This window comes from Mastigoproctus giganteus, chromosome 1 (assembly GCF_048544385.1).
Source record: "Mastigoproctus giganteus isolate SK-2022 chromosome 1, ASM4854438v1, whole genome shotgun sequence".
Classification (NCBI taxonomy): Eukaryota; Metazoa; Arthropoda; class Arachnida; order Uropygi; family Thelyphonidae; genus Mastigoproctus; species Mastigoproctus giganteus.
In genome coordinates, this window is record NC_143575.1 from 166,304,308 (window position 1) to 166,328,591 (window position 24,284).

General features: G+C 38.5%; 1 protein-coding gene across 1 annotated transcript in view; it reads left to right on the top strand.

Moving 5' to 3' along the window:
• Vps50 (vacuolar protein sorting 50) overlaps window positions 1–24,284 on the top strand; it is a 731,402-nt gene that overhangs the window by 59,410 nt on the left and 647,708 nt on the right. The window contains exons 4-5 of the mRNA XM_090374870.1: window positions 98–169; window positions 19,546–19,670. Of these exons, the coding sequence (XP_090230996.1) occupies window positions 98–169; window positions 19,546–19,670 (197 nt within the window). The remainder of the gene's footprint in view (window positions 1–97; window positions 170–19,545; window positions 19,671–24,284) is intronic.

Sequence of the window (24,284 nt, forward strand, 5' to 3'; positions counted from 1 at the left end):
CTTTCTGTAGCCTTAGAACAGAGGTAGTAAATATTAAATTATATACCTAAAATAATTTTTTAATATATTTTTTCAATTTAATGGAACTTTATTATAGAAACTTCCAGAAATTCTTAGTCAAGCTGAAATTGCTACTGACTGTCAAAGACTTCGGCGTCAGCTACATGTAGTAAGTTTTAGACTATGTTGTTTTGCATGATAAAATTTTATTAGCTTTTCATATATTATGCATGTTTAATCTATTATCATTGGAATCATTTTGATTTTCATATGTTTTTGTTTTGAACTTGAAGCAATTCTTTTGAGCCAAGGATAACTCAGTGTTTTCCAGGTTTATTTTGTTTTTATTTTTATCACAGTTTCTGTGTTCAAATTTTGAGAAATTGCTATTTATAGTTAAAAGTTATGAAGACATAATGCTGCCCTGAAAACTTCCCAAGGAGTTATTAATATAGCTATAGAGTGCAAGGAAGTCATAGGCATTTGCTGTATCAGCAAAAAAAAAAAATGAGGCTAGGTAAGAGAATACAAATTATGTGCTTCCCTATTAATATAAGTAGCTATCCAGTTCATCTTTGAATTTCTTCAAACTCTCAGCCTCAACTGCTTGCAGAGGCAACTTGTTTCAGTAAACAACGACTCGCTGGCTAAAAGAAAACTTCTTGCAATATAGTTTAAAGCTCTTCCCCTGTAATTTCAATTTATCGCCCCCTAGTTATGGAATTCTTTATAACAATGAAAATTGTGCTGTTATTCATTTTACTAAAACTCTCTCAGAGCCTTATAAACTTCAGTCAGGTCCCCCTCTAAGATGCCTGGTTGAAAAGCTCTGTAGCCCATATCAAAGTGTTTCTTTGTATGGTTGCCCTTTTCTTAATCTCACCATGTGAGTTGCCCGTCTTTGGACCCTTTCAAGAAACTGAGTATCTTTTTTTAGGTGAGGTCTCCATACTTGGACACAATATTCTAAATGATGTTTTACAGTTGCCTCATATGGTGAGATTATAACCTCTCTACCTCTACACAGGATAATGTTAGATAAATCATTGATCGGACACCATGGACTTTCATGGCTGTCCTTTTACACTGTTCAGTAAACTTCATATCTGCCCATATCATAATTCCTAGATTCCTTTCTTCCTCTACTGTTTTTAATTCAACTCCACCTAGTGTATAATTCATTTTCAGGTTGCTGTTACCAAGTGATTCTTGCACTGCTTCTATTGGAATGAGCAGCAGCCTGGAAAGCAAGGTGCTGGGGATTTCCAGGGCTGCTGGGAGTTAGCATGGAACAAGTAAATACATGGGCTGTGTTAGGATAACTAAGGGTAACAATAGCTGCATGTATACTTGCATGTACACCAATGCTAAGAGTATAGTAAATAAATTTGATTAATTTGAGGTGCTGGTGCAGACATTGAAGGTGGATATTGTTGGGATATCAGAGACATGGTGTGACATAGAGATAAGGAATGCAGAATTGGAATTTGGGAAGTACAATTGTGTACAGAAAGGATAGACAGGATAGAAAGGGAGGAGGGGTAATGCTGTTAGTTAAGAAAAGCATAAAATTTCAGGAAGTGCATCCAGCTGATGTGGGTGGACAATGAAATGTTGTGTCGGTTTGGTGTGACCTTAGCATTGGGAAAGCAAAATTCATAGCAGGAGTTATAGGCCTAAAGACTTTAATGAGTACAAGGGCCAATAAATCAGATAGTTTTATAATGGGCGATTTTAACTTTCTATATATTGACTGGAACTTGTGGGTTGGTCACTCACACACTAGTAAGCCTTTTGTGGATTTATTGGATGATTGTTTTCTTCAGCAGCATGTTCGAGAGGCAACTAGAGGAAGTAATACTATTGATCTGATTATCAGCAGTGATTCTTCATGCAGTAAGAATATGCAGATAAAGGAGCCACTAGGTGGCAATGACCACAATGTGCTGATGTGGGATTTACTAAAAGATGTAACTACGATCCAGGGTAAAGGGAAGGATTTTTGCTTTCATAAAGGTGACTATAGTAGTCTCAGACAGTTTTTAAATTTTATACAATGGGATCAACTGACGATGTTACCAACAGCAAATTCTAAATGGGAAGCATTTAAGGAAATAATCTTGGCAGCTGCTAGACTTTTTGTCCCAACTAAGAAATACTGTTCAAGGTTTAGGCCTAAATGGATGGCAGACTCAGTTTCTCAGCTACCTCAGCAGGTTCATAAACAATCGAACTGTCGATATCAAGAAGACCAACCTTCCTTCTAGAGTTTACTTAAGTAAAGAAGTCTTTGCTGCTTTTCTTTGCATCCTTTGCCAAAGATTTCTCATAATCTGCCTTCTCTTGCCTAACCTCCTCTGTGACTTAATTTCAGACTAACTTATATCTGCCATAGTCTTCTGTGTCACCTGATAATTTATATGCATCCCATGCATTTTTCTTCTCTGCCTAAAAGAGGGATGAATCAGATTGGTCTGCTTGATATCGACAGTTCAATTGTTGATGAACCTGCTGAGATAGCTGACAAACTGAACGAGTATTTTGCATCTATTTTCACACATGAGGAAGTCTGTAGGGAAGGGGAGACCAAAAGAAAATCAAGCTCTAGCAGGGATCTAAATAATTTTGTAATAACTGAGACCAAAGTGGAGGAGAAATTTTTGAAATTGAACAAAAAAAAGCCACTTGGGGTGGATAGGCTCTATCCAGTTCTATATTGAAGGAGGCAACAAAGGAAGTAAGCAAACTTTTAACCATAATTATGAATGTTTCCTTGGACTCAAGGGAGATCTGGATTGGATTGGAGATCTGCAAATGTGATCTGGATTGGATTGGAGATCTGCAAATGTGTCCCCAATTCACAAAGGGGTGTAGATCAAAGGGTGACACGAGTAATTTTTTTTTTTTTTTTTTTTATGTGAACCCCAAACACGAGAGGTATTAGAACCTATAGTACTTAGTACCGTGCTTGGGTTTGAGGTTAAGAAGACGAAAGAAGATATTTGTTGACATTGGACTTGAACTTCTGTAGATTGTAATTTTCAGGAAATACGTATGAAAGAAGGTTGCTCCAGAAAACAGCAGTTAAATGAAGAAGATGAAAAGTTGGTTCTGTGGGTTTGAAGTTGGACAGTAAATGGATGTTGGCTGGTGGCGGCACGTGTTCGGACTGTTTTGAAAGAGAGAGCAGGAATTATAGAAGCCAATTCAGAAGAACAGTGCCCATGGAAGTATCTGTAGAAGAGGCATGCAGCAGAAACAGTGCGTCTATGAGAAAGCGAGTGGAGAGACTCTGTTAGAGATGAATCATTAATTAACCTAACTGCCCTCTTCTGAATGGAATCAAGAAGCCTGAGAGAGGTTTTGGGGGCACCACCCCAGATGTGGGAACAATATTCCATGGAAGGGCGGATTTGCGATTTATACAGAGTGAGCAACTGTTTGGAAGAAAAGTAACACTGAGAGCGAAAGAGAAAACCAAGTTTTTTAGATGCAGAGGAAGCAATATTTGTAATGTGCTTGTGCCAAGAGAGATTAGAATTCAGAGTAATCCCCAAAAGACATATATCATTTTGCCTAGAAATCGGAGTGTCACTAAAGATAAGCATAGGAGTAGAAGAATCCTTTTTGCGAGATATAAGACAAGACTGAGTTTTAGAAGGGTTGAAATCAACTAAGTTGTCTTTGCCCCACTGGAGAATTACCTGAAGATCGGCATTTAAGGAATTGGTAGCAGATTTTCGAGAAGTTGAAGCTGATTCAGCAGGACAAGGTTTCTCAAAATGGAAAGTTTAATGCAATGTGCTATCATCGGCAAAACTATGGATAGGATTTCCAGTCAATGGAAGAAGGTCATTTTTATACAAGAGGAAAAGAGTGGGGGAAAGAACTGAACCTTGGGGGACACCGGCATTAGTGGAGAAGTTAGAAGACAGACAGCCATCTACCATCACCCTCAGTGAGCGATCAGAGAGAAAACTTGATAACCAATTACTAAAAACAGTTGGCAAACCATAAGATGGAAGCTTGTTTAGACGACCTTTATGCCAAACACGATCAAAAGCCTTTGAGATGTCAAGAGCAACTACTTGTGTTTCACCGAACCTTTCCATTGAATTAGTCCATAAATGGGTAACATAAGCCAGAATATCTCCAGTGGATCGACACTGACGGAATCCATACTGGTGATCGTTGATCAGACGGAAGATTTCTAGGTAGTTTAAGAGTTGGCGGTTAATTGATTTCTCCATTACTTTAGAAAGAGTAGAAGTAATTGCAATGGGACGATAACTGGATGGGAGGGATTTGTCACCCTTTTTAGGAACTGGCTGGATATGAGCAAATTTCCAAGCAGAAGGAAAAACACCTTTGAAATAAGAAAGTGAAAAAAGGCGGCAGAGAATAGGAGTAAGTTCAGGAGCACAGGTTTTGAGAACAAGTGGAGAAATACCATTGGAACCTGGAGCTTTCTTAGCATCAAGATTCGTAAAAATCCTTCTGACATCCTTTTGACGGAAGACCACAGGAGGCATTGAATGGAGCATGTTGGGAATGGTGGGAGGTGTTTTACCAAGATCATTAATATACGAGTTGGAAGAAAAATGGGATGCTAACAGGTCAGCTTTATCCTTGGCTGAAGTGACAACAGAACCATCTGGTTTGGACAGAGGTGGGAGCAGAGATGGGCAAAAGTTGCGGTCAATAGCTTTGGCAAGGGACCAGAATGCTCGGCCACCATTAGGCCAAGAAGCAAGTTTTCTACTCTTAGCCTGTTCAAACTCTAGTTTGTGGACTGATTAATAACTGCTTTACAACTGTTGCGAGCTTTGGTATAGGCAGAAAATGAAACTGAAGAATTAGAAACAAGCCAATTACGATATGCAACATTCTTCTCTTGAACAGCCTTAGCACATTTATTGGAAAACCAAGGTTTAGATAAAGGACGGGATTTTAAAGTGGAGTTTGGGATAAGGGATTCCATTCCTGCAAGAATAATTTCACTGATATGATCTGTGCAAACATTGACATCAGAAGTTTTGAAACAGTAATCCGACCAAGGAAAAGAAGAAAAGAAGTCTCGCAGGTCATCCCATTTTGCATTCTTGTAATGCCAAACAACACGTGGTTGGGAATAGCCATGAGATAAAGGTTCCATTGGAGAAGAGACAATCACCAAGTTGTGATCTGAAGTGCCTGAAGGACCTCTCACTTCGACCGTGTACTTAGAAGAGTTGTTTGTGAGAAAAAGATCAAGCGTATTGGCTGTATGATTAGGATTGTCCGGTATTCTTGTAGGTAAATGAACAATCTGTGCTAGGTCATTAGTAATTGCAAAAGCCTCAGCATCTCGACCTGCTGGGTCAGTGTGACTAGAAAACGAAAGCCAGCTGGGGTTGTGAACATTAAAATCACCAAGGGAAATTACTTCACTGTTTGGAAAGTTGGACTGAAGAAAGTCAAGTTGCAAAGAGAGGAAGTCAAAGAGCTCCAAGTGATTAGTGGAGTTGGGAGAACGGTAGAGACAACAGATGAATTTGACACAATGAGGTAGAGAGATTTTAAGCCAGAGAAGATCGAAAAGAGGAGATTCCAAATTACCAAGTCTCTGACAGGGAATATCGGAACGGACATATGCACAAGTACCACCTTTGAGGCGAAAGGAATCATACAGCGAATAATTTGGGCATCTGAGATGAGCAGTAGATGAAGCAACCGATAACTGAGATTCTGTCAGAAAAAGTACATGGGGTTTGGCAGACTGCAAGTGGAAATGGACATCGTTGAGATTAGAATTGAGACCACGTATATTTGTGAAATGAATTAGGAAGTCCTTATTACAGACCTGTTAGTTTAACTTCTGTTCCTGGGAAAATAATGGAGTCACTAACTAAAGAAGCACTGCAGGATAATCTAGACAAGACTGCAGATATAGTTCAGACACAGCATGGATTTGTTAAGGGTAGTCTTGGCTGACAAATTTCTTTGTCAGACAAGACTTTCCCTTAAGAATGGAGCAGTATGTCATTAAAGGCAAGTTGCTGCAATGGATAAAAGGATGTTTGAGTGGGAGAAGCAGAGTGGTAATCAATGGACACTGCTTTTCGCAGACTACTGTTATTAGTTGAGTCCCCCAGGGTTCAGTGTTGGACCCAGTGTTGTTTTCTGTATTTATCAATGATATTGATGAAGGTATATCAGGGTTAATGTCTGAGTTTGCAGACAATACTAGGGTTGCCAGGGTTGTTAATGTCAGTAATGATAGTATCCTACTGCAACAGTATCCAGAAAAGTTGAGCAGATGGGCTGAAAGGTGGCAACTGAAGTTTAACATTGACAAATGTAAAGTACTGCATATGGGTAGCAGTAACCCCAGAGTTGCATGCCAACTGTGTGGTGCTACACTCAGGGTAGTAGAGAATGAAAAGAACCTGGGAGGTAATTGTGCACTCAGATATGAAGTTCTTTGAGCAGGGCAGACAGGCTGCAAGAGTAGCTCATGGTGTTTTGTCAATGATATACAGAAATTTTACTAGCAGGGATACGGAGGTGATTATCCTCTTGTATAAGGAAATGATCAGGCCACACCTTGAGTACTGCAGAGGTCTGGAGGCCTCATTTTAGGAAAGATGTAGAGCTTCTGGAATCTGTAGAGAGAAGGGAAATTAGTGAGTTGAACAAAGGGTTACTGTTACCAAAAAAGGCTTAAGTTCTGCAAATTGTAGTCTAGAGACTAAACACCTGCGAGGTGATGTGTTTGAGGTGTATAAGGCCTTGAATGGGTTGAGCAGGCTTAATGCTGATGGGATTCTTTCTCTTGCTCAGATTACACAACTGAGGGGACATAAATTCAAATTGAGGAAAGACAGTTGTAGAATAGATGTGTGGAATACATTTAGCCAGTGGTTGGTTGATAGTTAGAACAAACTTCCATCTGTTGTAGTGGAGTCCTGTTAAAAACTTAAATAAGTTCGAGGCAGAATGTTGAAAAAAAAGTTGTGTGTTACGGATGAATTTGAAAGTTTCTGCAATTTTGCGCAGCCATGATAGGAGGGAGTATATGATGAGAGCCTTGTCAATCAATTCAGCCCTGGAGAGGTTGTGCAAGGCTCATCATGTAGAATTATTTTCAGCGTGGTCTGTGCTTGTTAACAGGAGAGACTACTTCTACAGGCATGGGGTGCACTTAAATATTAAAGGGTGCAAGAATAAATGTTGATGCTATTGATGCAGTGTTAGGTGGGTCTGAAAACTGCTAGCCTGGGGGGAATTCACAGACTAAAAGATGAACAGTGGCCGCAGTCAGAGACCAATGTGATTCTTGCACTGCATCTATTAGAATGAGCAGCAGCCTGGAAAACAAGGTGCTGGGGTTTTTCCAGGACTGCTGGGAGTTATCGTGGAACAGTAAATACGTTGGCTGTTTTAGGGTAACTAAGAGTGGGGACAGGTGCATGTATACTTGTGTGTACACCAATGCTAGAAGTATAGTTAATAAATTTGAAGTGATGGTCAAGACATCAAAGGCGGATATTGTTTGGATATCAGAGATGTGGTGTCGTACAGATATAAGCAGTGCAGAATTGGAATTTGGGGAGTACAATGTGTACATAAAGGATAGACAGGCTAGAAAGGGAGGAGGTATTATGCTATTAGTTAAGAAAAACAAAATCTAAGGAAGTGCATCCAATTGACATTAGTGGACAATGCGATGTTGAGTCCATGTGGTATGACATAAGCACTGGGAAAGGGAAAATGAGAATAAGTATGAGTTCTAGGCCTGATGATTATAATGTACAAATTTGCAGAGAAAGAGAGTGGGCCAGTAAATCAGAATGTCTTATAATGGGGATTTTTACCTTTCCAGATATTGACTGGATCTTGTGGGTTGGTCACTTGCACACTAGCAAGACTATTGTGGATTTATTGGACAACTGTTTTCTATAGCAACATCTTTGAGAGGCAATCATAGGGAGTAATCTTGATCTGATTATCAGCAGTGATTATTCATGCTTAAGAATTTGCAGATAAAGGAACCACTGGATGACAGTGATCACAGTGTACTGATGTGGGATATACTTAAAGATATAACTACCATCAAGGGTAAAGGGAAGGGTTTTTGCTCTCATAATTATGGATAAGCAAACCCTTAGCCATAATTATGAGGGCATCCTTGGACACAGGGGAAGTCCGCACAGACTGGAGATGTGCAAAGGTATCTCCAATTCACAAAGGATGATCAAAGGGTGACATGAGTAATTATAGACCTATTAGTGTGACTTCTGTTCCAGGGAAAATAATGGAGTGACTGTTTTAAAGAAGCATTACAGGATTATCTAGACAAGGCAGCAGTAATAATACAGACACAGCTTGAGTTTGTTAAGGGGAAGTCTTGTGTCACCAATTTGATTGGATACTATGACTTTGTCACAAAGGAACTGGATGCAAAAAATAATTTTGTTATCATATATTTGAATTTCAGGAAAGTTATTAATACTGTTGCACATAGAAGACTACTGTAGAAATTGGAGCAGTATGGCATTAAGAGTAAGTTGCTATAATCGATAAAAGGAAGGTTGAGTGGTAGAAGACAGAGAGTGGTAATCAATGGATGCCGCTCTTTGTGGTCTAATGTTATTAGTGGTGTCCCCCAGGGTTTGGTGTTGGCATCATTGTTGTTTAATATTTTTATCAATGATATTGTTGAAGGTATATCAAGCTTAATGTCAAAGTTTGTAGATGAAACAAAAATTGGGAGGGTTGCTAACTACAGTAATTGACAGTATGCTGCTGCAACAGGATCTGGAAAAGTTGGGTAGATAGGCTGAGAAATGGCAACTGAAGTTAAACAATGACAAATGGAAAGTACTGCATGTGAGTAGCAGTAACCCGAGAAAAATGTACCACCTGTGTGGTGTTACACTCAGGGTAGTGGAGAATGAATGAGACCGGGGGATAATAAATTTGGCTGTCAGATATTAAGTTTTCTGAGAAGTGCAGACAGGCTGCCAGAGTAGGTCATGGGGTCTTGTCAATGATATACAGGAATTTTGCGAGCAAGGATAAGGAGGTGATTATCCCCTTGTATAAGGCAATGGTCAGACCACACCTTTAATACTGCATACAGGTCTGGAAGCCTCATTTTAGGAAGGATGTAGAGTTGCTGTATGTACAGTGCAGGGCAACAAGACTGGTGAGGTGAACAAAGGGGTGCTCTGATGAAGAAATGCTTAAGTTCTGCATATTACAGCCAGCGTGTGGAGACTAGGAACCTGCAAGGTGATCTGATTGAGGTGTAAAAAAAAAAAAAAAAAAAAAAAAAAAGGTAAAGTGCAGCCATTATCAACCCACTGCAGGATGGAAGCCTCCTCAACAATTCATTCTGAGGGAAATGGACCATAATCTGCCACGCTGGTCCAGTGCGGGTTGGCAGATTGACTCTATTCAACAGTCAGGGGCTTGAACCCCGGTCTACTCAAAGAGCGTGTGTTACTGCACTCCCACTCCTGACCACTCAGCTACGGAAGGCCTTAAATGTATTGAGCAGACTCAATTCTGACAGGATTTTTCCTCTTGCTCAGATTATAGAGAAGAGGAGGCATAAACTGAAATTGAAGAAAGACAGTTGTCGAATAGATGTGCGGAAAATTTCCTTTGGCGAGTGGGTAGTTGATTGCTTCAACAAACTTACATCTGTAGTTGTGGAAATTGATAGCTTAAATAAATTCAAGGCAGAACAAGACAAACATTTGGAACGAATGGATGGGTGAAATGAGAAGGTTTTTTTTTTTTGGCTGATGCTGTATAAGCTTGCTTTCTTGCATTATATGCCTCTATTAATGATAAAGGTGGCAACAGTACTCTCAAACAGGTTTTAAATTCTATACAGTGGAATCAACTGATGATGTTACCAACCGTGAATTCTAAATAGGGGTCTTCAGGGACTTAATCTCGGAGGCTACTAGGCTTTTCATACCAACTAAAGAATACTGTTCAAGGTTTAGGCCTAAATGGATGTCAGATGAATTATTGAAGCTCGTGGCAGAGAAGAAAAATGCATGGAATGCATATAAATTATCAGGTGACGCAGAAGCCTATGGCAGATATAAGCTAGTCTGTAACCAAGTCACAAAGGAAGTTAGGCAGGCGAAGGCAGATTATGAGAAATCCTTGGCAAAGGTTGCAAAGAAAACAGCAAAGAGTTCTTTACTTGTGTAACTTTAGAAGTATAGGGATGAATCAGATTGGTCTACTTAACATGGATGTTTTGACAATTGATGATCCTGCTCAGGTAGCTGATGAACTGAGTATTTTGCCTTTACATTCACACATGAGGAGTTATTCAAAGACGGGAATGCCAGAAGTTTATCCAACTCTAACAGCGAGCTAAGTGATTTTGTAATTGCTGAGAGCAAAGAGGAGAAATTGTGGGATGGGATCTATCTAGTTATATTAAAGGAGGCAGCAAAGGATGTAAGCAAACCCTTAGCCTTAATTAGTGAGAGCTTCCTTGGACTTAGGGGAGGTCTCTATGGACTGGGAGTGTGCAAATGTATCCCCAATTCACAGAGGGGGTTCAAAAGGTGACACAAGTAACTATAGACCTGTTAGTTTAACTTGTGTTCAGGGGAAAATAGAGTCACTGGTTAAAGCAGCATTGCAGCATCATCTACACAAGACTACAGTAATAGTTAAGACAGAGCATGGGTTTGTTAAAGGCGGGGGTCTTGTTTGACCAGTTTGATTGGATAGTATGATGTGGTCACAAAGGAACTGGATACAAAAACTAATTTTGATATCATATACTTGCTTGAATTTCAGGAAAGCTTTTGATACTTTTGCACATGGAAGACTGCCTTACAAATTGGAGCAGTATGGCATTAAGGGCAAGTTACTACAATGCATAAAGTAATGGTTGAGTGGAAGATGACAGAGAGTTGTAATCAATGGACACAGCTCTATGTGGGCAAATGTTATTAGTGGAGTACCCCAGGGTTCGGTGTTGAACCCAGTGTTGTTTTCTGTATTTATCAATGACATTGATGAAGGTATATCAAGCTTAATGTCAAAGTTTGCAGATGATATAAAGGTTTACTGTTAATGACAGTAAAGACAGTATGCTACTATGATAGAATCGAGATAAGTTGGACAAATGGGCTGAGATATGGCAGCTGAAGTTTCACATTGACAAATGTAAAATACTGCATATGGGTAGGAGTAACCCAAGAGAAACGCACCAACTGTGTGGTACTACACTCAGGGAAGTAGAGAATGAAAAAAACCAGGGGGGTAATTGTGCAGTCATATGAAGTTCACTGAGCAGTGCAGATGAGCTACCAGAACAGGACATTGGGTATTACGTATAGGTCTGGAGGCTTGATTTTAGGAGGGATGTAGAGTTTCTAGAATGAGGACAAAGAAGGGCAACAAGATTGGTGAGGGGAAGAAAGGGGTGGTCTACCAAGAAAGGCTTAAGTTCTGCAAATTGCAGCTGCAGGAGAATAGGCACCTGTGAGGTGATCTGATTGAGGTGTATAAGGTCTTGAACATTTTGAGCAACTCCCTCGCCGACCGGGATAGCCAGGCGGGTAAAGTTCCTGCCTGGCAACCCAAAGGTCGCGAGTTTGATTCCCGCCTCAGGCTTGGATCAAAGTACTGCAAAAACCTTGGGAGGTGCATTATGGCCACAGAAGCCTATGCGCCAACAACTACCAAAAAAAAGCAACTTCCTCTTGCTCAGATTATGAACCTGAGGGGAGTGCATAACAAAACCATGTTGTTTTTCCTTCATTTTCCTGAGCCATTTCTTTCTAAATGTCTCTGGATTGCAGTCTTAATCACTGCCTCCAAGACTTTCCCTACTAGTGAAGTCCGACTGTAGTACATAAACTTGCCGACTGTAGTACATAAACTTGCTTTCTTGTATCTTTTGCCTCTACTAATGCTAAAGTGTAAGACCTTGAATTTTGCTACATTAAAATATGGTTGCTGCTTTTCTTGAACATTCTTGAAGCCCCTTCAAGTCATCCTGGAGGAGCATTCCTTGGCACTGATCATTAACAAATCTCCTAATCTTTATGTTGTCTGCAAATTTTGATATCATGTCCTTTATCCTGTCAGTGTCATCTTTGAAAATCAGAAATAAGAGTGGTACAAGTACCTATCCTTGTGGTTCTTACTTCTGGCATTACACCAATCTGAAGTATATCCATCATAATCCTCTACCTTCTGCCCTGCAGCCACTCTGAAATCCATCTAAGAATCTTTCCAGTTATCTCAGCATGTTCAAGTTTATACAGTAACCTCTCATAAGGGACTGATTCAAATGCTTTGCTAAAATCTAAATAGTCTTTATTGAAATTGTTTCCTACATCAAGCTCATGAATAACTGTATCAAAATAGTTTACAAGGTTAGTTAAAAATGACTTTCCCTTAACAAAACCATGTTGTTTTTCCTTCATTTTCCTGAGTTTCTTTCTAAATGTCTCTGGATTGCAATCTTAATCACTGCCTCCAAGACTTTCCCTACTAGTGAAGTCTGATTAACCAGTCTGTAGTTACCAATTTCACTCTTGCAATGGCTTTTATTTATTGCTGATACACTGGCACTTCTCCAATCCAAAGGAATCTTCCCCTAAGTTAAAAGATGCTCTCATAAAGATGTTCTCTGGCTGTCTCCCAAAAGACTACTGGGTTTATGCAAGTTTTTCCAAAGTTTTTCTAATAAACAATCATCTGTAATTATGACATCACTAATTTCATATGGCTTAGCCTCACTCGTACAGCCTCTTCTCAGCATGAAGGGTCTTTCATCATTTAAGACAGATGCAAAGTACCTATTTAATTCATCTGCAACATTAGCTGGGTTATCTAAGACTTTCACTCACCAGTACACTGATTAATTTTCTTCTTTGTATTCACGTTCATGAAAAATTACTCGTCCCCATTTTTTGCTCTCTTGGCAAGTGTCGTCTTATACTTAGCCTTCACCTCCCTAACCTTATTTGTGGTACTATTACAGACAAACTTGTAGCTGTTGTAGGCTTCAGTACTTTTCTTTGCTCTGTAACTTTCCCATACTGTCTTTTTGTGCTGTATTAGACTGGCCAGTTCCATATTCATCGATTTTTGCATCTTCCATGCACAATATTTTCTTAATGGTATGTATGCATCCACGGCTTCTATGATTTTTGTTGTTGTTATTTGGTTTTTAGGAGCATTAGCAACTAAGGCCATATTGCTCCGGGGATATGTGGTGGTCATTCCCTGACCTTTCCGCATCCTCTGTATTTGGTGGTCATGGGCTTGAACCCCGGTCTAATCAAGAAGCGTGTGCTACGCACTGCTGCTCCTTCCCGCCTGGCTATGGAGGCACCTGTGATTTTTGCTTTAAAAGTATTCCATAATTCAAATATATTTGCCATTCCTCTGCAGTCTGCCCAATTAATAGATGCCAAATAGAACCTTAAACTGTCATTATCCTCTTTTCTGATATTAAAATCCATGCCTTTATCTTTGATTGGCAATGGTTCCTGTACTTTAAGCCCAGTGATGCCTTCTGATTATTAAGTAATGGTGAGGTCGAGTATTCACACCCCCTAATATTTTCTCTAACATGCTGGTACAAATAATAATTATCTAGTTTATTTAAAAATTTTGTTCCCCATGGTGAGTTTCCTTCCCACTAATTCAAATTATTTAAGGACAGATTTAAGTCACCTATAATAAGACATTCACGCTTACTTGCCCATTCTGTATGCATGTAGAACCCTTATCATGTTCTTCACAGTTTTCTAGTCTGTAGATTACCCTCACTCTCATTATACCATTGTTTCCAGCTAACTGGCACCACACAGATTCAATGCTGGCAGATGTAACTTCTGACTCAACAAAACCGATTTTCTTGCTTAGGCTGCTTTTGATATGAAGCATGATCCCACCACCCCCTTCTATCTTCCTTGTCTTTCTCAAATACATTATACATACCATAGTGGAACTTGTCTTCCCCAATTTCCAGGTATCATGGCATTTCTATTAGCCCTATTATGTTAGCATTAGTTGTCGTAATCAGGAGTTCGAATTTGCCATTTTATTTACAAACTCCCGACATTACTCTAGACAGTTAAGGCTAACTATAGTTTACCATCTTGATGCACCCCTTGAAGTTATTCAGGTCTTGTTTCCCTAGCTTTATCTTCCCACTCATTTGAAACATTGCTATCCTCAGAAAATCTTGCCAACATCAGCTGTTTCGGCAAAAAAACAGCAATTCTTGATGTGGGTGCAAGCATTACTTTGATGCATATCATCACATAAATTCAGATCTATATACCCCTCTCCCAAGTAGCAGTTTCTCTGAACCCTCTGATTTTTTCCAGTGATACTGGAAAAAATCCTTGCACCACCTTTGTTCAGTTGAATACCATCTCTGCAAAATAGATTCTTTCTACTACCCTATAAAATTACCCTATTTCCAGAGCCTGGCATATTCCCTCAAGTCTTGAATTAATCTACAAGGCTTTCAGCATATAATCCCTCCTATAGTGTCTGAACAAAATTGCAGACATATGCACATTTTGATCTAACCTGCAGCATTTTTTTTAGCATGGTCCTATATTTAACCACGAAATGGGCAAGTTGTGTTCGTTTAATATCGTTAGTCCCTGCACGAATAATATTGCTTGATTTTACCCCCTTGAAACTTAACAATCTGTTGGAAATATCAGTTGTTGCTTCTGGCAAACACACCCTGGTTCTGGTCCACTTATCTTTATTACAGAAAATGTTACCTATTTCCCCTTGCAAATGTCTTCTAATAAAACTAAATAGAGACTTGACTATTGTTTTCTGGGACCCAAATTGGGGTTATATCACTTGGCAGGTCATGAGATACTTGAGTACCTGACCAACTCCCATTTACATTTTTGTTTCTAGGACTAACACCCATTTCTTCAGTGACTCATATTCTTCTCATAATGCACCAGGTTCTAATTTCAGATCAGTACACTTATTACATCAGGCATATCAAAGAAAAGAAAGGAGGGTTGTGTAATACAGAGAACTTTTGCTAGCAGGAATACAAGTAAACTGCAGCCATTATCATCCCACTACAGGATGGAAGCCGCCTCAACAATTCATGTTGAGGGAATGTACCATAATCTGCCTTGCTGGTCCATTTTGGGTTGGCAGATTGACTGTATTTAGCAGTCAGGGGCTTGAACCCCAGTCTACTCAGAGTGTGCTATTGCACTCCTGCTCCTGACCACTCGGCTAGCAGGGATAAGAGGTGATTATTCCTTTATATAAGGCAATTGTCAGGCCACACCTTGAGTACTGCATACAGGTCTGGAGGCCTCAATTTAAGAAGGATGTAGAGCTGCTGGAACGACTGCAGAGAAGGCCAACCAGACTGGTGAGGGGAACAAAGGGTTGTTGCTCTTACCAAGAAAGGCTTAGGTTCTGCCTATTGCAGGCTTCTGGAGACTAGGCACTTGCAAGGTGATCTGAAAGGCCTTGAATGGTTTTAGCAAGCTCAGTGCTGATGGGATTCTTCCTCTTGCATACAGATTATGCACCTGAGAGGGCATAAATTCAAATTGAGGAAAAATAGTTGCAAAATAGATGTGCGTAAATTTGCCTTTAATGAGCTGGTATTGATTGCCAGAACAAATTTCTGTCTGTTATTGTGGAAGTTGATAGCTTAAATAAATTCATGGAAGAACTGGAGAAACATTAGGAGTGAATGGATGGGTGAAATGGGAAGTTTTTTATTTTTGGTTGATGCTGTATAAGCCTACTTTCTAACCTAATGCTTCAAACGCTTCTACTAATGCTAATGTTAAACATATTTTAAAAGTACTTGAAAATTGTGTGCATGTGTGTGCGTGTGCTCTAGAGGAAATGCACACGCATGCACACAATTTTCAAGATATGGCAGACCAAAAATAATTACAACTCAGGAACTGATCATTCAGATACATGATCCATCAGTCATTGAACATGATCCATGGTGAACGATTGATAAATCACTCTCTGAAAAATTTTCAAAACCCCAAGGACTGTTAACAGTATATATTGACAGAACAGTTGGGTATGACATATCAACAATTGGGCCTTATGAATGAGAAAGTCTTCAGAGGCATTTATAACAAGATTCATTAGGGTTCTTTCTCTTTTTGGAGACCATTTGTTACTTTGGTTTTAAAACAATCAAAATAGTGGAAGCATCATGGATTTCCTATAATGCAGTTTCATGCTCATGAAATTCTGAGAAGATTGTGTCCTCTGTATTTTGGGGTATGAGGGAATTTTATTGGTTGACTGGAGCATGGACTGTTTGGACTTGAACAAATCAGCCCCTACAACAGTTCAGAAGGGTTGTGTCAATGATATAGAGAATGCTTGTAATTGCTGCCATTCATGATGATGGATTTGAAATTGTTCATCATTCACCCTGTTCACCAGAACTGGCCCCCCCTAGTGACTTTTGTTTCCTTGGTTAAAGAATCACTTATGTAGACTCGAGCCCGTCACCACCAAATATGGAGGATGCGGAAAGGTCAGGAAATGACCACCGCATATTCACGGAGCAATATAGCCTTAGTTGCTAATGCTCCTAAAAACCAAATAACAAAACAAACTTATGTAGACAAATTTCACAGTTACAGTGATGTGAAGCATATTATAAATTAATGGGTTTTACTACACTGAAACCTCTTCTTTTGGAAGCAGTGAAAATATACAGCACTGATTGGAAAGTAAATTGAACTTTGAGGGGATTATGTTGAGAAATAATATATTTTTCATTGTTGATTATTACCTGTTTCTATAGGGTGTCCAAAAATATTGGTACAAACGTTTAGGGTAAGTAGGTAACATCTAAAGGAATGTGAATCGCATAGGAACCCATAATCAGAAACGTTGCGGGAAAGTAGTAGCAGAGGCACAAGAAGCAGAAATGACACAAGACAGTAATTAGTGGCAAACATTTATTTGACATAATATTAATAATGGAGTACGAGATGGATGCATTTCACGATGTTACAACAGATGCTCGAAGGTTCCACCACGAGACACGACGCATGCGTGACACCGACGCAGCATGGATTGGCAGACACGGTTGAACACACCTGGAGTTTCTTTGACAGTAGCAGCAGTGCAGACGAGTCTCGCCACGAGATCCATTTCCATCTCCACAGGCAATTCATACATGATAGATTTGAGGGCCCCCCACAGAAAGAAATCAAGGCTCGATAAATCAGGTGAGCATGAGGGCCAGGCAACGGGTCCACCATGGCCAATCCATCGACACCCAAAACGCCTGTTGAGATGGTCACGAACACACCTTCCACAATGGGCAGGCGTCCCGTCATGTTGAAACCAAATGTTGTGTCTCACATTTGCTGGAACATCATCAAGTAACCCTGGTAGAACTTGTTCAAGAAAGATCCGATATTTAGCGGAGTTCATGCGGGATGGTAACAGGTATGGGCCGACTAAGCAGTCACCGACCATACCTGCCCACACATTTATTGCAAAGCGATGTTGTACTGCATGGAGGCGCACACCGTGTGGGTTGTCGTGAACCCACACATGAGCATTGTGCTGATTGAATAAGCCTTCCTGAGTCAAATGAGCCTCATCCGTGAACAAAACATAGGCTGGAAAATTCAAGTCTTGAACACTTTCTTGGAGAAACCACTGCAAAAGCCACACGTGCAGGATGATCTTGGGGGAGCAGTAATTGAACCCTTTGGAGATGAAAGGGGTGTAAGGAATCGTCGTGCCACACATGCTGTACACTGCAACGAGACATTCCTAAGGCAGAGGGAACGACACATGTGCTGGTACTAGGATTATTCTGGACGGAATTCAACACACTTTCCTCCATAGTGGGAGTTCACGTCGAATGTAGTCTGCCCGCATTGCTCCTGTTACCTCTAAATGACCCATAATTGCACAAATTTTGATACGCACCTGCAAACAAACAGTGGTCCGGTACATGTCTGTCTGGGAAGCGTTCTCCATAAATTCATTGAGCGGCTCTTCCATTGCCCTCTGCTAATCCATACACTAGGTGCATGTCTGCCAGCTCACAGTTCGTATATCGATGTATGCGCTTCGTGTGGCGACTACCGACATTTCCGGTTATGGGTTCCTATGCAATTCACATTCCTTTAGATGTTACCTACCTCCCCTAAATGTTTGACCAATATTTTTGAGACACCCTGTATATTAGGATTTTGGATTACTTCTGATAATTTTTCTTCTCGTCCTCATTCAGCTTTAAGTTAGTATTAGCTGAGCTACCCAAATTCTCAAGTTTAAAAACTTCCTCACATTTGAATGTAAGATGCAAAATTTTTATTCAGTTTTATTAGTAACCAGTTCAGGACTGTTCCTTATATTGCTAACATAAACTAAGAATTCTTCACTACTGTTATTTGTATTCTTTGCTAAGTACTTCCATAACCTGCCTTACCATAGCTAAGTCCTCTGAGTAACTTTATTTACAGATTCATTTTTATTTACTGTAAGATTCATGTTTCTCTAATAATTTATAATCATCCCATGCATCTCAGCCACTAAGGTCATTGGTAGTGTCAGTGGCTGAGATGTTAATAGCTTCCAGACAAACTTTCATGAACATTTCCCATTTAGCATTTGTATTTGTGGAAATTACTTTTTCTCCTACTGAAAAGAATTTAAAGGATGTCTGAGACCATTGTAACCTTCTTCCATCACATAAAAAGTTTCTAGTTGATATTAGATTAGTTTTTAGCACTTTCTGTACTATGACTGAGTATTTTCCCATTATTTTCTCACCTGGTGACCTCATAGACACTCATTTTTTGCTGTATAAGTGTTATGAGAAACCCCCATTAGGTTGTCTACCTTCCCTATTGATTTTCAAGTTAGTATTCAGTAGGACTTTCTGAACAGTGACAAATGTAATTTACATCTGCTTTTAACTGCCATTAATGTATCTCCCCCCACTTCCCAAGGTAATAGTTTTCTGATAAATTCACATTTTAGATAGTGCTGTGTATCCATTTTACTTGGAGGATATAGTTCATAATGTTCAGGTCGTATTTTTGCCTCAAACACAACTTTATGACAGTCAGTGGACTTAAGTATTTCCATTTTCAAGGCATGCCACTTCACTCTAAGATAACCAGATACTGCCAGATGGCAGAAATTAATCTACAATACAGTAAATCCTTGATATTCATGGAGAATATGTTCCTGGAAATTGCCACAAATATTAAGACCAAAGCCATATAAATAAAAAGGGATGGGGGGTTAGATGGACCTGTCCTATATGGAAATCAAGGTGAGTATTTATGAACAAAAAGAATTATTGATCATGAGTGTTTGCCCTAAATGCAAATAACAGAATGAATAAAAATTCTGCATATGTAAAATTTGTATGTTATCAACAAATATTTTATACATAAACTTTTAAGATCATTAATCAGTTATTATTTTAAAATAACTTGAAGATGTTTTAGAAATCTGCCATCATTGAATAATGCATAAAAATTGTAGGTTTCAAAGAAAGTATCTGACTTAATTCTTCAGAATCAGTTGGCTTACACTCAAGAACTTCAGAGAGTCACTGAATTACAGAAAAATTTAGAACAAGCCAGTGTTATTTGTACTGAAGGTAGGAGGTAAGGTACTTAAAATTTTTAAATTTAAAACAGTATTAGTAGTTTCAAATGACTTAGTATTAGTAGCAGAAAATGATACAAAAAAAGCAAGCTACAGTATGATTTGCTGCTTTCTTAAAATTTTAAAATTTTAAATTTAAATGTAAAAAGTTTAAATTAAATTAATTAATTAAATTAAAACTTAAAATTTTTAAATTTAAAACAGTATTAGTAGTTTCAAATGATTTAGTATTAGTAGCAGAAAATGATACAAAAAAAGCAAGCTACAGTATGATTTGCTGCTTTCTTATATAATTTTCTCTTGTATCAAAAAAAAAAAAAATCTTTCTATCTTCAAATTTTTTTATATATAGATTATTTTGTTTGTATTTAATTATTTGCTCGATTCTTAAATTAGTAAGAACCCAGGAAAGAAAACCAGTTTTATTTTTTCGGGTTTTTTTTTTTTTTTTTTTTTTTTTTTTATGTTGCTACTAACCTTACCAGTTTTGTTTTTTTCTATATCTTCATGTGGTAGGGTAACCTGGGAGAGAAAAATCTACCCTCCCAGGACTGAAAGTAGCAAACATGGACAAATGACAGCTTGAACCTGCTGGCTCCCATCATACAAAACATGATATAACTCACTTGAAAAGAATACGAATGAACAAGTATTGTGAGGAATCTCCACCATTCCTTATAATCCATTCTCTACTTAGTCAATCTATAGGTAAACTTCCCCCATTTCAGGATCTGCAAGAATTTGCTCCTGCCAAAACAAAACAACACATCTAACACTGTATGCATGGACACTGATGGCAGCCTCAAGCAACATGAATTTATTTTGGAATTACATGAATAAGATGATACAGACAGTGGAAGTTCAACCTTCCCTAGAAAAAAGAAATCAAAAATTGATTATCACAAATAATCAGTATTCAGAAATTCCATTGGAATTGTAGAGGCATGCAAAGCAGTATTTGTTGATATTCATGACTTTATTAACCATTATAAATCCCATAGGCATCTATCTGCAAAAAACAAACTGAACATAAGTATTTGTGTTCAGTTTGTCGAAACCTTTCTTTCTCAAAAACCATGCAATTTACAAACTATGTGGAAATAGTGGAACTGCTGTATGGTGATAAGGTCTTGATTCTAAAGCTCTACACAGACCTGTTTCATTACTTACTTTTTTAAAGTAGCTGCATGCACTTAAAATTACCATGACTCTTGCACTCCAAATGACATTGAAGGCCTTGTTACACATCTACAAACAGCTTTCTTCCTATTTGGAGATCATCCACTGTGAAGATCCTTGCAGATAAACATGGACAATTAGTTGAATCTTTTCTTGAGAGATATTATTTTTTGCTATGAAACACAGACCTTCACGCTTATTGCACTTCTTCACATCTGTATCTAGATTATTCTAGAGATTGCTAACTGTGGCAACTAGGGAAAGGATAGAAAAATGCAGGGTTGAGTTCAAAGTGATAGATGAAAACAGCAGAGATGGGACCAGTATTTGATTTATATGCTAAAGAAATGGACACTGACACCAAATCTTTCCCAAAAAAGGGGGAGTGAAAAACTGACCAGCATAATCAAACAGGCTCCAAAAAACACTCAGATGCATCTGCTAATTCTAAAAACAAGTAATAGATAACATCATTCAATAGAATTTCAGAGGCTTGCATAACTACTGTTGATGTACACTGGTGTTTAAAGAAAATGCATCACCTAGGAATTTCACATTTTTAATCATTTTTCGCGATGGAGTGTTAGATTAAGGTCAACATCTCCAAGGAGCTCTGTAATTCTTCATTATTAGCAATCAATATCTAGTCATCTGCAAATCTTATTGTCTTTATCTTCCCCCTCCTACTTTTACACCACCTTTCTGTGAACTCTTTCACCAGTGCTTCTGCGTATAAATCAAATAGTACGGAAAATAATGGGAAATCACGGAATATTTTCAAGAAAAGAGAACAGAGGAAGCATTCCAAAAAATTCTCGATCCAGCTAATAATGTGGGTACTATCATTGGCATTGCTGCTTCGTTTTCAGAAGTAAGCACTGTAAGGAAAAGAATGAAAAGACATCATTTCGGTTATGAACATAGACAGGAAGCTATTCAGGAACCGCAACAAAATTTCAAAATTAATTTTTTCTTTCAGATTATGGACAACAATTTTCTCGTTAACGGAAAAGTTTACAGATATGAAAGAATATGTAGAAATATTTAAAATATTTTATAATATTTCTGAATTAAAAAAAAAAAGGTAATATAACGATTTTTTTAAATCTTCACAAAGATTTACATAATACATTAAGTGACAGTGATCATAACGAGTCTGATATTGATGGTTTAGCATTATTTGAAGAACTTAGTACTTCAAATTTATATTAACGACAATATTACTCCATTTGAAGTGTTACAATATATTTTTAAAAACAATTTTACAGATATTTTTTTAAATGTAGCAGTTGCATTAAAAATTTATGCAAATGAAGGGAACAAAGGGATGCTCTCACCAAGAAAGGCTTAAGTTCTGCAGATTACAGCTTCTGGAGACTAGATTCCTGTGAGGTGATCTGATTGAGGTGTATAAGGCCTTGAATGGTTTGAGCAGGCTCAATGTTCATAGGATTCGTCCTCTTGCTCAGAAGATTAGATTATGCACTTGTGAGAGCATAAATTCAAATTGAGGAAAGACAGTTGTAGAACAGATGTTTGGAATTTTGCATTTGCCCAGTGAGTAGTTGAATGTGGAACAAACTTCTGTTGTTGTTATTTTTGTTATTATTATTATTATTATTATTACTATTACTGTTATTAGCTATATGGTGCAAGGAAGCCTGAGGCTTGTGCTGCACCAGCCAAAAAAAAAAATTCATACCTGAGAGAGAGAGAGAGAGAGAGAGAGAGAGAGAGAGAGAGAGAGAGAGAGAGAGAGAGAGAGACAAAAGTAGAAGGAAATCACCAAGAAAGAGAAGAATGATGATATCCAGCTCAGGTCCCTGGGTGTGCCAAGCCCATACTCACCAGATGTGAGCTCCTGAGGATATATGGAAGTTGACAGCTTAAATAAATTCAAGCAAGAACTGGACAAACTTTTGGAGTGGATGGGGAGGTGAATGGGTTTTTTTTTTTTTTTTTGGCTGAAGCTGTATAAGCTTGCTTTCTTGCATCATATGTCACTACTAATGCTAATTCCAATTTTTCTGACAATTTTTTCAGTTTCAGTTGTCTCAGGTGAACGGAGTTTTTCAAAATTGAAATTAATGAAAAATTATTTATGATAGACAATGTCTCAACAACGACTCTAATTTGGCAATAAGTTCAATGGAAAATGATCATTTGGAACAAATAAACATAAATGAAATAATAATTATGACTAGCATCACTAATAGAAATATAAACAAAAGATATTTATTAATAGTTAAGGCAAAGCTAAGTAATATTTGACAGGTGCTCTCAAAATATTCCAAAATGAGCATTTGCAATCTTTATACAACAGTTTTGGTAAACATGACAATTATGGCTGACATGTTATCAGAAGCCCTCAATTTGCTTCAGTTTATCATTTTAAATGGAAAACAAAATGAAAAATTCACCAGGTGCAAACTAATATTTAGTTGAACCGCCTCTGACCCCGATGACAGCAGCACACCGCCGAGGCATTGACAATGTCAATTTCTGAAGATAATCAACTAATAGTTCATGGTTCCAAACACAAATTATGGCTTCCTGAAGTTCACAAAGGGTCTTTGGTTTCTTTCTGGCAACTGCAGGTTCCACACGGTGCCAACTTTTCTCTACAAGATTCAGGTCTGGGCTGTTTCCAGAAATGAAGCTAAAGTAACAAGAGAAGTGCCTACTTACACTTTTCGCCCGATGACATGGAGCAGAGTTATCCTGAAAGATGCAGTTACTTGGTAGGTTGAAATGGTCTCTAATGGTTGGCAGAAATTTGCCATCCAATGTAGCCAGGTATACAATGGCATTTACGGAACCTTTTATAAACTGCAGGTGACCTACTCCGCAATATGAAATGCACCCCCATATCATTTGGCTGGTAGGGAATTTCACTGTAGACACCATACAGTCTGGATGGTATTCTTCACCACACCTACGGTGAATCATTTGTCTCCCATCAGAGCCATGCACATTGAATTTCTTCTCATCCAAGAAAACAACTGACTTCCACTGCTCGGGGGTCCATTTTTTTTTATGAAAACCCCAAACACGAAAGGTATCAAAACCTATAGTACTTAGTACCGTGCAAGGGTTGAAGGAGAAGTATGGGGGGAGGGGGATGCCGGAAACTTTGCTCTAGAGACTAAACATAGGTTTCACCACTTCAAGCCTCCAATAAGCAAAGTGGTGGTATTTCACCGGTTGATGAAAGTCATCTACCACCTACTGAATTTGACCAAATTAATCAAATTAATTAGTCCTTTTTCATTTTTTGTGTGAGGAGGGCTTCTTTTTAGGATGACTGGCTACAAGTCTATTTTTGAAGAGGTATCTTTTGACTGTTACTGCACTTGCTACCACTCCTGTATATTCTTCCCATTCTCTTTTCAGCTCAGACGAAGAAGCTTTATGGTTTTTAAGGTATAAACACT